Source organism: Bacillus rossius, chromosome 6 (assembly GCF_032445375.1).
Source record: "Bacillus rossius redtenbacheri isolate Brsri chromosome 6, Brsri_v3, whole genome shotgun sequence".
In the NCBI taxonomy this organism is placed as follows: domain Eukaryota; kingdom Metazoa; phylum Arthropoda; class Insecta; order Phasmatodea; family Bacillidae; genus Bacillus; species Bacillus rossius.
The window spans coordinates 28,865,739-28,881,488 of record NC_086334.1 but is presented as its reverse complement, the minus strand read 5'-3'; the positions used below and the strand labels follow the sequence as shown (position 1 = coordinate 28,881,488).

At 33.1% G+C, this 15,750-nt stretch overlaps 1 protein-coding gene across 3 annotated transcripts; it reads left to right on the top strand.

The window, feature by feature from the left end:
- The first annotated feature begins 797 nt into the window (after window positions 1–797).
- Window positions 798–15,280, top strand: LOC134532944 (vesicle transport protein USE1). 3 transcript variants are annotated; one of them, XM_063370016.1, is made up of 8 exons: window positions 798–861; window positions 2,483–2,609; window positions 6,254–6,303; window positions 6,392–6,470; window positions 7,052–7,199; window positions 7,412–7,593; window positions 9,654–9,795; window positions 13,746–15,280. In XM_063370016.1, exons 2-8 carry the CDS (start codon window positions 2,511–2,513, stop codon window positions 13,784–13,786), a joined length of 741 nt encoding a protein of 246 aa, XP_063226086.1. In that variant the 5' UTR covers window positions 798–861; window positions 2,483–2,510; the 3' UTR covers window positions 13,787–15,280. The 3 variants fall into 3 exon arrangements, with proteins under 3 accessions (XP_063226086.1, XP_063226087.1, XP_063226088.1); XM_063370017.1 differs by lacking the exon at window positions 798–861 and adding an exon at window positions 940–1,011; XM_063370018.1 differs by lacking the exon at window positions 798–861 and adding an exon at window positions 2,297–2,316.
- Window positions 15,281–15,750: the final 470 nt, after the last annotated feature.

The following is a 15,750-nucleotide window of genomic DNA, read 5'->3' as shown; positions in this document are numbered from 1 at the left end:
TATTATGTTCTATTTAAACTCTTAAACGAAGGGGGCGAAATTAGCAGATTCTGGTCTTACCTACACTAAATGCCCCGAATGACAGAATGATGGATCGGTTGGGAGGGTTTCTTTATAGTCTAATATCTTTCACATTCGATTAACCAGAATCAGTATGGCATGCAGATGTTATTTATTTCTGAGATAAAAAATATTCTGGAGGCATTTAGGTCCCGATTTTAATCAAGCATTAAAAAATTTTTTTTAATTATGAATTTTTAAATGTAAACACATAAGTTAAGTGAAAATTAAAAATTTATAGTATAATGTAATTCTAAAGCACCCTGCTAATAATAACGGCATTTTTTTCAAAGCGTGTTTAGCATCAAACAGGTTTACCTTTGACCTTGGCAACTCCGAGCAACAAAAGGAGAAGCAAAATGAATAAACCTAATACCTATATCAGACTGTAGCTAAGATTAACCAAAGTTATTGGAAGAGTTCAAATAGAGTCTGTGCAAGTGAAAGTGAGAATAACAAAAAAAAAATACCGTTCACAGGCAATTTCTATTTCCATTATGCTTGTCAAGTCAAATTCCCTCTCTCACTATATTCTTATAATCTAACTTTAGACTTTATACTACCTATCTGCCTGTAAACACTTGTTTACGTATTATTTATTATTTATTATCTTTTATGCTTAAAATTTGTTAAATAAACCTAATCTAAAATTTACAATTTTTTAAGAAAAATTCTGTAGATTCATTTATATTGGGACCACGCATTCTGTTTTGTTGTTTTAGATTAGTATTCACTATGTCTAAGATATTTTAAAATCATAACATGGGTTTCGTATCTCTGGCGCTGGTTGCTTCATTTATGGTATAGGTTATGTATTAACTGTAATAAACATTTTACACAATTAATTTTCACATTATAATATAAATGTATGAGCAATTTATACTGTACTCTTCTTTAACTTTGACTGGAAAGAAGTAGTCTGGTGCTCGAAAACGTTTTCAATTTTTAAAGGTTAACCTGTTGTGTATATGACTGCCCCATTTTTCTACAAATGCGTACTTATTTATTTATTAGTTGTACACGAAAGTGTAGGTGCTTAAAAAAAATTCTAATTATTGTAATTTAGGGTACCATTTGGCTATTTGGAGCGTAAATTAAGAGATTGTGAAGGTCCACCCGTGTATCTTTTGTAATATATTCCTCATTTAAATAACTAAACAGTAGGAACGGAGAAAATCCTGCAGAAAGATGGATGTGCCCCCCATGAAAATGCTATTTGTATTTCAGGAAGCATAATTGCACAGTTTTAAAATAAAAATGGGATGCAAAATTGAACTTAAACATGCACTTTTAAAGGATAGTTCATCAAGCTAGCATCACCCAAAACCCCTTAATTTTTAATTTTTTTTCAGTCATTGCTTTCTAGTGTCTTACACTTAATTATCTCACTAGTATAGTATGCATTTGAAATAATAATTGTGGCTTATAACTTAAACAGGTGGTCTAGGTACGAGGGCAATAAATGAAATGGTTATACAAAAAATTTTCCTCTATTGCTGACCCAATAACTGTTCACAATGTTTATAGCATTTGGGTTTAGTGTTAGTTTGCTGCAATGCTGGTGTGCAGAATTTGCAATTATTTTTTGTCACATGAGGTTGAAATCTGAGTGTGATGTAATAAATATCACTTTGTTTATGGCAGAAAAAATGGTATGGATAAAATTAAAGTTTTCTCACTGATTTTATTTACAGAAATTCTATATAAAAAAAATGCTGTAAATCTTTTTTCTGACTGTTCATTTGTCTACATATCGTGTATACTTTTAATCTCAAGAAAATGAATATGGTGTGTATAGGGTATCCGAACAAAAAAAATCTCAATTAATTTCTTTATAATGGAGGATTGTTTCTGAGTCATAAAATTAAACATTAATTAGCACCTCTGCTGGGTTGATTTAACTACTTATATTTTAACTAGAAACTAGTTTTGAGTTAAGAAGTATTTTTATTTTGTGTATGTGTTCATTAGAAAAGTGTGTGAATGTTTAGCCGGTAAAATTTTACAAATAAGCTGTATTAGCAACATTTAATGAATTCTAGCCATTCTGAACACATTTAAATTCTTTTTGAAGTGTATTCTTTTAGTTCAAGCAAGTTTTAAGTATAATTTTTAATTTTTGTTATGTGAATCAAGTGCAAGACACTCAATTATTATTATTATTATTTTTTACTATATTTGACACAAATTACAGTAAGAAGTTAATTCCAAAATTCTCAGATTAGCTGAGATGTACTCTACGTATGTTATATCATGGTATGTAGTCATTGAATTTTTTTTTTTTTGTAATCTTAATACCAAAGTTCACACAGTAGGTGAATTATAAACTCAGACTTTTGAATTTATTTTGTAAGTGAAGTACTTAAGTAGTAAATGATTAAAATACAAGCTGTTATGCAAATTTTCATTTTCATCTCGTCAGGTGAACGGCTCCGTTATACTCGGAAGCCATGGGGATGTCAAGACTAGAAATAAATTTTCGACGATTACTGTCCCAGTGTGAACAACTTGCCAAAGATGATCAACAAAACAACTGGAGATTAGAGAAGGTCTGTTTGAATATGTATTTAACAATGTTTGTATAAAAAAAATATGGGACGCTAATGCTTGCTACTCATGTTAGTCTCTTGTATATTTTTGTTGAGCAATTTATATATATATATATATATATATATATATATATATATATATATAAAAATTAATTTCTGGTCACCTTAGAATATGTGTGTTTGTGTGCGCATGGGTGCATGTGGTTGCGTATGGGTGTGTGCATGTAACATTACAATTGGGTGCAAATGTATTAAATTGTTCAACTACCACGTTGCAAAGGTTAAGAATATTCTTTAGCTTTTAGCTTGCAGTGGGAAACATTTACTGCAGTGTGTTGTTGTATAGCATAGGCACTGCCAGACTTTAATGTACCTATTCTTCAAACTTGTTTTATAGAATGTCTAAGCTTAAAAATCGTGGCTTCGCTCGCGTTATTTCAGAGTAGGCCTATTTCTAAAATCTTACCATTCAAAGAAAAGTATGTGATTAATTTCAAAAATTTTTACTAAATAAAAATATAATACAACTGTCAGGTGCATAAAAGATTTATTTCGTAACAAAACTATTTAAGAATGATTCTTTTTAAATTGGTACGCGTAGGCCTTGTGAATTTTTAGTATAGATCAAGTATCTGATTTTACCTTGATGAAATCACACTTACCTCCTTTTGATTTCATGAGGTAAACAATTTTAAAGAATTGTTAAATAATCACTTATTTCATTTTAACTATGGTTGTACCATAGTTTTACACTAACACTTTCAATTACTATGGTTAAAGCTATGCTTAGAATATATAATTTCACCTTATTACAAATACCTCGCATTATTTAAGGATATAAGATACAATCACATCATTATTTGAATTAAAGAGTATAATATTAAATTTATTATACAAAGTATTAGTTGATTCTCAGTTTGCTTAATATTACTTGAATAAAATCCAAAAAAAAATTTCACCCCTCTTCTCTTTTCTCACAGGGATGCTAATGTAAAAGTTCAGAAGTAAATAAATATGGCAATATCTGTTAACCAAACAAAGACCAAACTCACCCTGTTTTTTTTTTTTTTTTTTTTTACTGCTGATTGAATTCTAAAATAATTATAATAAACTTATATTTATATTATGTTTTAATTTATCCAGCCAATACTGATTTAATGGATTTCATATATATATATATATATATATATATATATATATATATATATATATATATATATATATATATTTATTTATTTATTTAATTTTTAAAAATAATACTAACCCCAGTTTTAAATGAGGAAATATTACTAAAAAAAGTTGAATAAAAGAAGTTAGCTGAGGGTATATTTATTTATCATTTCCAACAACTTAAGTAAATAAAGTTTACTTGATAAGAAGATATTTTTTAATGTTAAATCTATATTTACAATATTTCACCTTTTAAAATGTATAACTTCAGCATGTTGTAAAAATATGTGGGTAGATTTTGCATGTTTATAAATCATACAACATAACTTGGAGCCTTCTTGATTGTCTTCAAGAACTTTTATAGTAAAAAAACCTTATGTGGTCTCGGATACAGAAAAATGGTAAACTTTAAAACATGATGTTAAATAATAATATTGTATGTTATTCTTGCTCAGTTTCTTACCTTTATCTTAGATATATGATTTATTACTATAAGAACTAACATGAGCCTGTTTCACTGCTTTTAGGGTAGAATATAAAAAAAAATTAAAATTACTTAATTAATTATTTACGTTATTTATGCTAAAATTCTTTATTCTAGCTTTGTTTTCTATGGATTTTTGAATTTTTTTATGATAAAACATAACTTACTCTCTTTTCACAAACCTTAAAAGAAGAAGTCCAGAAAACCTAAAAGATAAAATTTTTAACTTTATATGCTTAGAGTTCATTCTTTATTTCTAACCATTAGAACTAGTAGATTCGGAAACATGCATTTTCTTCTTTGAGCCAAACTTAACCTCTTTACAGCCCTTAGGGGCGAAATCTTGCAAACAAGTAAATTAATAATTTAATATTTTATTATTTTTACCATCATTTTACATCTTATTTAATTAGTTTTAGAGAATTTTTTTTAAAAATAAACGAAGACACCCCATTTTCACTCCCCTAAAAGCCAAATTTTAATAAATGCAAAAATAAGCAATACATAACTCGAAATACAAGTGTTGTGTGTGTGTGTGTGTTTTTTTTTCTAACTGAATTTGAAGTGCTGGTTTTTATTTTAAAAACACACCTACCCCTTTAAAAAACCTTAGGGTTTGAATTTCGCAACTGGTAAATTTGTGGTTGGTAATTTTCGTATTTTTATTATTGATACCCAAAATAATTTATTAGGCTTAATTTAATTATTTAATTCAGAAATATAATTATTAATTTTAAATTCTTACTTACCTTTTTTCAACTCTTAGGGGTTGCATTTTGCAAAATAGTAAAATTATGGTTGGTAGATTTCTAATTTTTATTATTTATCCCTTGTATCTTTTGTTATTCTGAGTTAGCCTAGGAGATATAATTAATTATCTTCAATCAATATTTACCTCTTTTTCACCCTTTAGATGTTGAATTTCACAAAATATTAAACTTGTGGTTGGTAGTTTTCTTATGTTTATTATTGGTACCAAAAAAATTTATAATGCTTAATTTTATTTGGAGATGTTATTAATCTTAAAACCATATTTATTTTGATCACCCCTTATGGTTGCATTTCGCAAAATTTATTAATTGTGGTTGATAATTTTTGTATGTTTATTATAGGCACCCCATTTAATTTATTACTTTTATTATAATTCAGAAATATAATTAACAATCTTAAAAACTTACCCCTTTTTCACCCCTTACGTTTATAATTTCAGAAAAATTAAAAATTGTGGTTGGTAGTTATTATATATTTATTATTCGTACCCAAAATAATTTACTGCCCTTAATTATATTTGCATGCATAATTATTAATCTTAAAAACATACCTACCTTTTTTCACCCCTTAGGGGTTGAATTTCTAAAATTAAAAATAAATTGTGGTTGCTTGTATATGTATTTTTATTATTGGTACCCAATATCATTTATGTTCAAAAATATTATTTAGCTTTAAGACATTCTTACTCCTTTTTTACCCCTTAAGAGTTGTTTTTCCAAAAATTAAAATTTTTTTTGGATGATTTTGAATGTTAATTATTGGTGCCGTACCCAATATCTTTTCTTTAGCTTGATTAGTTTCAGAGTTATAATTAACTATCTTAAAACCATGTTCACCCCTTTTTTACCCCCTAGGGCTGGAATTCTGTAATTATTAATTAATAGCCTAGTTTTTAAGTTAGCCAAAGACCTTCCTAATAAAAAATAGTTCATCAAAATTCATCAAGGTTTTCAATTGATGCTCAAACAAACAGACAAAAATTTTAAAAACTTTATTTTTGAATTCTCAGTACGTATTGTAAATAGGCATTTCCAATAGATTTTTCTTCATTTCGTCCAATGTATAGACTTCTTGACTAGAACAGTTTCATTATTAGTATAGATTTACTTGTTCTTGTTACGTGATTGTTTGGTTTGTTGTTGAAATGAACCACTGCATGAGTAGTTTCTCTCTAAGAACTGCATGCTAAATGAATCAATTCAATTTGTTTTTTTTTTAGTATGTTGGTTCACTGGATGAAATGGTGGCAGATCTTCAGAAACTTCCAAGGTATGTAGTATCTAGATATTAATACAATGCTAACTATATTTGTAATTTAATATAACCAAAGTGTTATAAACTAGTTTGTGTTTTGCAGCAAACCAGAAAAGGATACAATGTCAGAGTACGTCAGGAGAGTGACCTTCCTTAAAAGGCTAATTGAAACAAATAAACTTGTAAGTTATTTATGCTTCTGGAGGATATTTAGCCAATGTACTTAAATAGAAGCCCATTTTGGGTAAGGTATATTTTTCTCTTGTACCTACTAAGTGGACTAAGACAATTTCAGTATGCCTACATAAACAGTGTTTTCATCTTTCCTTTGCATTTTTTTTTTCAATGGGGTTGGCAGCAAACTTTTAGTTTTCCGTGATAGCCGTGAACTCGTGAAATAGAACAATGCAAGATCACCATGTAGTCAAGATCATCTTGCATTCAATTTGTTAACATTTGTTAACAGTTGGAACGATACATGCATCATGTGTAATAAATAAACATCAAAATACTCTCTTGTTTTTTTTTTTCATTTGTGGTGAGATTGGATGAAATATTAATATAAATTGAGCATTTTATCCATTGATTTATCTAACTGTGCAATTTATTTTATCTGGGAGGAAAGATGGTGGTATTCATATGCAATACTTGTAACTAATTTCTTAACTTTGAAAAGGCAATGGTGGTGCGTACTGCACTGGCAGGAGTGCGTGGAGTGCGGAGACTGGTGATGTGATGGGTATTGCGTGTGGTCTTGAACCAGCCGTCGCTGGCAGAGAAGGTGGTGGCGGCCCAGATGTTGTCGCACGGTCCGGCCACCAGCACGGACACCGCCTCTAAAGAGATACACCAGAAAACTACTGCCAAGTACAGCAGAGAACTCAGAGGCCAGTTGTTCAACAGTGGAAAGGGTGAGCTGCGTTTTTCTCAGGAAACACTTTGGAAGTTCATTAGGCAGCCAGTAGTGATTTTTCAGTTATTGTTGTAATTTGTAAATTCATTTTTGATGGTTATAATAATTGTGTCAGCCCATGGACATATGGTAAGTACTTGTTCTGTGTGAGCGCCGAGTGAAGCTGAAGTAGTAACGAATTGGAGGTAGCAGTATCGTGTTCTCGCACAGCCCAAGAGTCGGAGGATAATGTCCGGCAGAGAAAAGGGAAGGCCTCCACCGAGGATCTGGATGTGCTGCTCAAGTACCACCACTCCATGCAGGAGAAGATAGCGGAGGACATGCTACTGCTGGCTCGCAACTTGAAGGAGCAGTCGCAGCTCGCAAACACCATCATCAAGAAGGACACTGAGGTATTCTCTTTATCTTTAGCATTTCGCTAGGACATTGCCATGAATTTGAAGTAAAAATATAGTCGATAGCCTAGATTTACTGGCGTACGTAGAAAAGGTAACAGTTTTAGTTATTTTTTGTTAATAAATGTTTTGAAGTTGAAGTAAAACCAAATTTTATTTTTTTATTGGGTTATCTCAGTTTAAATGATACCAGTATATTATAAGTTTAGATATAAGAGCAAAAATGTGACAATGAATTTGTTGAACAAGCCATGCTCAACAGAAAAATGCTTTACTGTTCAAAAGAGAATGTTCATTAATGAAATACCTAAGTGTGTTCCTTTAAGTAAATAAAGATTAACCTGTACGCTGATGGATCAGGTGCACTGGTGTGTCTGTTAAAAGCTATGTAACTAATTTCCCTCTTGTTTTATGTGCATACTCTTTTACATTTATTAAAAATTACTGTAAAGGCGTGTATATTTCGAAGATCACAGACACTGTCTTCATCTCGACTGTCAAGCCGTGTATATACCATACATCTGTGTTGAAGCTTTACTGGACAAAGTTTAACATTGGATCATTACATATGCTTATCCAATTAGATATTTTAACGAACAGTACTGTGTTTTATTTCATAATCGTCTCACATTTTATACTAAAATCAAGTTGAAAAAGGAGGGTTTCAATTCGGAGGGTTTCAATTCTTATGCAAAAAAAGCATTTTTCTGTTAGGTAAAGTTATTCATAAAAACAAAACCTATTCATGGAAAGTACATTTATTTATAAAGTAGAATCTACAAAAGCATGCCAAACAATTTAAATGAATAAATAATGCAACAAACATTTTTTTCAACTGTAAATAGAAAAAAGAAAACCGTGACCCGAGTGTGGGTTATCAAATGTAGTTAACTTGGCACTAGACAGCAAGCATGCTGCATGCAATTGGTGAGCTATCAATATCGATATTTGACATTGTGCGCACACTCTATATGGACAGCAATATAACCAAACATGAATGATGCTAACTAGCGCTGGCTACATTTTCATAAGCAGTACACAGCGGCGAAGAACAGATAAAGGTTATAATGTTTGAAAATGTCTTTAAAAGAACATGTACACATTAGACAACTTCGTATTTCTGTTAATTAAATAAGTGAGCTGTAAAATCAGATTGAATATTAGATTTCAACTTTAATATACATTGTTTTATGCGGGAAAACTACCTATACAAAGTGTTGGGAATCTAACAACAAGACAAAAATAATCAACTTTTATGTCAAAATTTGTTTTCTCCAAATTTTGACTATTATGTGATAAAACACAGTAAATATTTAAGATATTAAGCGTGGGTGATATCTAAAAACAAATTCTGATGATTTTTCAAGTTTCCTTTTTTATCTTTTATAGTTAGAGATGCGATTTTTGCAAAATGTTTTCCAGACCGCTGTGTGTTAAAAATTTGTAGTATTGCCTCTGTATCATGGTTGGGTGGGTTAATTTCAGCACACCAATCAAAGCTATTCATTGTAAAAGCAAACTTGTTAAGAATGGCCCAGCCAATTAGGGCAATGGCTTCTCTTACAGATGGCTGCCAACTTCAAGGAAACAATCGCAAGCATGGGCATTCTGCAGTTCGAGTGGTCTGAAAATTTAGTGAAAAATACATGCCCCTATTGATAGTTCTATCAAACAGCCTTACAGAATTTTAAGTAATTTTCTGTTATTTTACATTTTGAATGGTTGGTTAGATAAGTTCTCTATGTTTAAAATACTATAAAATGGCATACAGGATTGATTACGTTAGCATCATATAAATCATAAATGCCATTTTTGGAATAACCATAGAACATAAGCTGAAATATACCATTTTCAAACATTTTCTCTTTTCGCAGCAGCCCTTAAATTAGTAACAAATCACCTCTTTTTGTATTATAAAGATAAACTGTACTCAAGTCGTAATGGTAGTGTTAAAAACTAAGGTAACTATAATTTTGTAATGGGCTGATGTAAAAGTGTTGTGACGCAAGATGACAAGTGTTCGTGGGGACCCGCTGCTAAGTGGCGACTGCTTGCAGACTGTCCAGAAGTCGTCACAGCAGGCGGACAATAACCTGGACAAGCTGAAGGTGGCGTCTGATCGCCTGGGAGAGCACAGTCGGCGAGCCTGGAAGTGCTGGCTCTGGGTCATGATAGCAGCTGTGGTCGTAATCTTCATATGTGAGTCGGGCCTTCACGTTTGTTTCCTGAGCTGTGTTTGTTAAGCATTCGGCTGGTTATTAAATGAGCATGGTTTTTCTTGGATATGTTTTTAAAGTAGAAAAAGAAGGGATGGATCAAGGCTCAAAAACTTGAGCCGAGTCGAGTGAGTAGCTAAAGTTCGACTTGTCTCAAACAATTAGAGGATTATACCACCAATAATTGGGTTTATACCAGTGATGACGAGATATTGTACTAGAAGGAACCTATCAAGGAATCCTCACTAAAATAGATTCATGTTTGACATGTGCAATGAGGGTAAACTCATGTATAGAGAGGGTGAAAAATCGTAAAAACGATATAGCCGCGAATTAATGCGACTCGTTAATTACTTGCGATTAAATGCGAAAATCCCATATTCCTGCGAATTGACACTAAAAACTTCTCGTAAACACTTTGCCGGGCAAAACTAACATAAAAAATACATTTTACAATAATTTCTCATGGAAAATTTGACATTTTTAATGTTAATTTTTCACGTACATGTAATCAAACCCTAATATTTACTCTAGAAACAAACCACGCCACCATGTTGCCAAAGAATTGCTGCCAACACTTTTTTCGGCATTGTCAACAACTTTACAAACAATTGGAGAGAAATAAAATATGGCCGCGGTACATTCTCTCTATGAAATTATCGAAGTTACTGCGTACGAGTAGTGTCGTTGAATCTCGTAGGCAACGGTACTACGTCGTTCGATATATCGATTGACGATCTCTATGTATTTCTGTAGCGCCATTTTCTACAGTACACATACGGTGCAGCTTATCTATGCGGTGCAGTAAACCTTTGCTTTGTTTTTACCGTTGGTTTTTACGCTGTTTGTCAACAAAGTGTAGTTTGTGCGGATTTTTGATAAAGTGCTCACATTTTACCATACAGTAATTGTTTTTAGGTGTCCGTTTCTGTACATTCGCGCGCATCGGATTATAAGGGCCATCATTTTTATGTTAGCGATACGAATATTTTGATGTGCAAGCCGTGCAACCTTCGCATCAACTGGGAGAAAAAGGATACGTCGGAAAAACATATTAAAACATCGGGGCACATTGACAGACTCAAGCAATTTTCTGAGCAAGATGACAGGAAACAACATGCAACATTACCAACAATACTGCATAACCAAAAAAAGAGCAAAAATTGAGAAAAAGGAATTTATTGAAGAGACTGTGAAAATGTTTCTCAAGGCTAATATCCCTCTTAGAAAAATTGATGATCCAGTTGTAAGGAAATACATCAAGTACATTCCTGGTTCTGGGGACATACCCCAAGCATCTACACTGAGGAAAAATTATGTCCCTGTGGTTGGAGAAGCGCTTATAAAATTCTATAATATTGGTAATAAATGCTATAAAAATGCTACAAGTAAATATTTGAATGCTATAAATGACCAGAATAAATGCTATTTTTCACCCTCTCTACTCATGTACTATTATTTTGCAATTAATTCACTACGTAGTTTCATATTTACTTTTGCGCAGTTTACTTAAAGTACTGTTAATTATACATAATTACACTGTCCAAAAAACATAAAACATTTTCTTCAGCCATTTACAATTCAAAATGCTGGAAAAGACACCATTTTGGAATAGCAGGTTGAATGTCAAAGATTTGTAACACAGCAGACGATCTATGAAAATTAAATATTTTAATGTCTCAAATTTATGTTTATTTGTTTTACAGCGGCAATTGATAGTATCGCTGTTTGGCACAAGCACGAAAGTGTTACACAATTAGTATTACTTCTTGGTTATTTTAGCATCAACTCAAAACGGTGTGTTTAAACAGAAGCTAAAACTAGGTAGTTACAACTATCCTGGAAATAGTGCTATCTAGTAATTATGTAAATACAACCAACACTGGTTGTAACTAGGGGGTAGCAGTAACCTGACTTGAGTCATCAGTGTTGTCACGTCACTTCTCCCTCGTCGCAGAGACATCCTTCTGTCAGTTGAGTGTTGGCCTCGCTAGGGACATGTGGTGGTTCATTAAGAGGTCTTTATCAACTCATTTGTTTTCAATTCTATATCCTTATGTAATTTTAATTTGGGTAATCATGTGTTTTAGTGAAGCTTCTGACAATGATTTAGACTCAAAAAAATTCAATGTCAGAGCTTGGTGGATTTATTTCACATTACGTCTCTGAAGGCGTTCAGAGTGAAATTGTTGACGCAGCACCCAAGTTACTGTCCCCCCCTCCCCATTCTCTACTGTCATAGAGAATGCTGCCTTGCAAATAGATTGTCTTGTGCCATGTGAACAAGTACCCTCTTTTATAGCGTAATCGTCGCACCTATATTTTAGGCCGTCAAAATTGTGATAAAAAAACTTCTCGCGTAAACATCACATGTTGTTTTTGGTCCCGCTATTATATCCCGAGCGGTTTGTGTAGGTATCTTTTCCGTATAAAACGGTGTATTTTAAAGTAGAATCTAATATTTATTCGGACATGACCACTTATTTAATTAACGGAAATACCAAGTTGTCCGTCGTGTAAATTTTCTTTTAAAGACGTTTTTAAACATTATTTCCTTTATCTGATCGTCTGCATCGCCGCGGTGTACCAGTGTAGGTATATTTTCCGTATAAAACTATGTATTTTAAAGTAGAATCTAATATTTATTCGGACATGACCACTTATTTAATTAACGGAAATACTAAGTTGTTTGAAGTGTAAATTTTCTTTTGAAGACTTTTTCAACGTTATTTCCTTTATATGATCGTCTACGTTGCCGCGGTGTACCGCTTATAAACATATAGCCAGCGCTAGTTGGCATCATTCATGTTTGGTTATGTTGCTTCCCGTATAGAGCGCGCGCACGTAGTCTAATATCAATATCTCGCCGATGCATGCAACGCGCGCTCTCTGTCAGGTGCCGAGTTAACTACATTTGATGGCCCGCACTCTTTCGTGGCGTGTACTACGACAGTTGCACGTTAGTTCAAGTCACATATTCAAGTGACTTGTGTTCGCGTCACAGATTTTGTTTTTCTATTTAAAATTGAAGAAAGGTTTTTGTTTAATGACTTATTAATATAAATTATTTGGCGTGCTATTGTATACTCCACCTTTTTTTTAAAAATAAACATACTTTCCATGAACAGGTTTTGCTTTTATGAATAACTTTACCTAACAAAAAAAAAATTTTTACGCATAATCGTTGCACCCCTACTTTTCAAACTTGATTTTAGAATAAAATGTGCGACGATTATGCGAGAAAACACAGTAGTTTTGTGCAGAGAGGGTCTTTAGCCAGCTCTGTGGATGGTTTTAGCAAGCTGATGTTAGGTCAAAGGCCTTCACACCCACAGAGTTTTTCCAGAATTCATTGGGAATAAAATACTATATTATAGAAGACATGATAACTAGGTGTGATTAATAGTTTTATTTAACTTATTCACTTGACAACACAAATTTCTCGTTGAAGACATATGAACTATATATATATAATGCTAATAGTACATTAACATAAACTACAGGAACATAAAAAAATTCTTAGTTATAAAATGGACTATCCAAACCATGTGCACAACAGGGTCATCTGGAATGTGTAAATAATGTATTGCAGAGCACAGATCAAACTATAAACACATGTACGTAATATTGCAAATTTAAATTAATATGTATTCTTGTTTATTTTCATTCTTGATTACGGCAGCCATACCATAGATTTTTAAGAGTGTAAGCTAAACGATCATTTTTTTTATACATGTGTACACACACTTATTTAGAAATTTTCCTTACAAAATGTGACCCAAAAGAATTTATACAGGGGTCTTTGGTCTTACACAAAGGTGCAAGTTTATTTTGTATTTACATTACTGAAAAGTATCTGCCGTATATTAGTTATGACAATAACTTAATTTGTAACAACCATAAATGAATAACACATTTTTTTTTCTCTTCCAGATACGGTTCTTTTCATGAAACTTTTCAAGAAAAGTAAGTGATGAACATTAACTTGGAGTTCAACAATTTTTCCGTTTGTTTTCTGTGAAATTTTATTATAATTTTTAAAAGATTAATACATATATTATTGTGTTACTGTGACTTAAGTTTATTTGTGTTTAATTGCATTTATTTTGCAAGTTCTGGTACTGCTTTTGAAAAAAACACTAAGTCATTGACCTAAGGAAGAAAAGATTTTAAAATGTTTGTGCCACTAAATGTGATAATTGAGTATCAAAAACAGATTTTACAGGCTATATTGTGCAAAAGTTATATGCACAATTTTAATTTACTAAACTTGAAAGTAAATATATTTGATAGGTATGACGCCGACCGCTAATGCTCCTCTATGTCGCATAGACCGCTATGCCTCATCAACGTCTCACAAAGGCGTGTGCAAAGAACGCGCTCGTGCGCGCACCATAGAGCGTGCAACGAGGCGAACGCCAGGCAACAAGTGCTACGTCGGTGGAAGGATCCGGCTGGATGTGGCATATCCCTCCGCCGAACTACAACAAATGTAATATATGTATTTTTTCCACAGGATTTTATTAGACATTATTTTCATCAATTAATATTTTAATTCCTTCAAAATTATGTTTCACTGTGCGCCTTGTCCCAAACCTGGCCGGTTCAGTTTCCTGCGAAAATCACACGTTTCCACGGGAGGGCTGGCGGGGGAGGGGGGTCACGCGCTGTGAGAGCGGCAGTGTCCAGGAGCTCGGAGAGGCCGGCAGCTCCGCGCAACACAGAACCAGCAACTTTTGTTTTCACCGACATGTAGTTTCAATAGTCGTAATCTTTCTCAATCTTTTTCGTACAGTTCCGTGGTCGGCCTCAATTTATCATGTGGTATTTCACTTAAATTAATCAGTGCTCCAAGACGAGTGTTCAGCATAATACGTAAGTACTGTGGGGAGTCTACGAGAAGTTACGTCGGCGCTTCACGCAACAACCTAGCCGACCGGCTACATAGTTTCAGCCCGCACGGGGCAGCCAGTAGGCGACACGTGCCATCAAACTTATTAACGAGTCAGTATCTGAGACAAGTCTAAGAGTCAGGTAGAGTCGCCGGAGTTACGGGCCTACGAGTCATTAGCCCAGTGTAATACGTAAGGTGTAATAGTGAAGTTTTATTCGTCAGGGTATAATATGTCATATTAGGGTTTATTTTGTAACCGCCGCTCGGTATCGTGCCACCAAACTTACTAACGAGTCGATATCTGGGACAAGTGTCAGGTAGAGTCGCCGGAGTTACGGGCCTACGTGTCATTAGCCCAGTGTAATACGTAAAGTGTAATAGTGAAGTGTTTTATTCGTCAGGGTGTAATGTCATGTTAGGGTTTATTCTGTAACCGCTGCATCATGTGCAAGAAGGTCCTTCACGCGTAGTAAAATCGTGTGACTATTCAATTCGGGACAACCGTTACGACCAGGACGGGCAGCACTATGTATAGGGCTGTGCCGTAATAAATTCATCAGGCATCAATCAGTAATTTTGTGTTCTTCTTCAGGCGTCCCGAGTGGCCATAACAGCTCGGGGGGCCCTACTGCGTTAACCCCTACCTCTAGCCACAAGGCCGAACCTACCCTGAGATCACAAACCATATAAAAATCACGTAAAAATCAATGGAGGTAGTGGAGACGGTGTCAGGTATTCAGAGTAAATAATATGCAACTTTGAATTTTTTATTAATAATTTGAATCACAATTGGATTTCAACTGTTTCCCATAGGAACTTGTGTTTATAGCAGGTTAAATTATAAAAATTTTAAGCCCATTTTTAAAGCATGAAGGTCGGCATTGGTTCTTTTAATGATTTTAGCTGTAACTATATATTTTGTCTTTGGTGCAATGAAAAATAAATCCTGTAGTCAGTTCAGAGCTTGTCACTATATTTTTTAATTGTTCTTCTGAATGCTTTTCCCTGTAAAATGATGCATTTATTACACATGACCAATACATA

Excerpts from the sequence above, each read along its gene's own strand:
- LOC134532944 (XM_063370016.1), top strand. The coding sequence starts at position 2,511 with ATGGGGATGTCAAGACTAGAAATAAATTTTCGACGATTACTGTCCCAG. Across the intron at positions 7,200-7,411 it reads GTTGTTCAACAGTGGAAAGG|CCCAAGAGTCGGAGGATAAT; the intron begins GTGAGCTGCGTT and ends GTTCTCGCACAG. Across the intron at positions 7,594-9,653 it reads TCATCAAGAAGGACACTGAG|ACTGTCCAGAAGTCGTCACA; the intron begins GTATTCTCTTTA and ends GACTGCTTGCAG.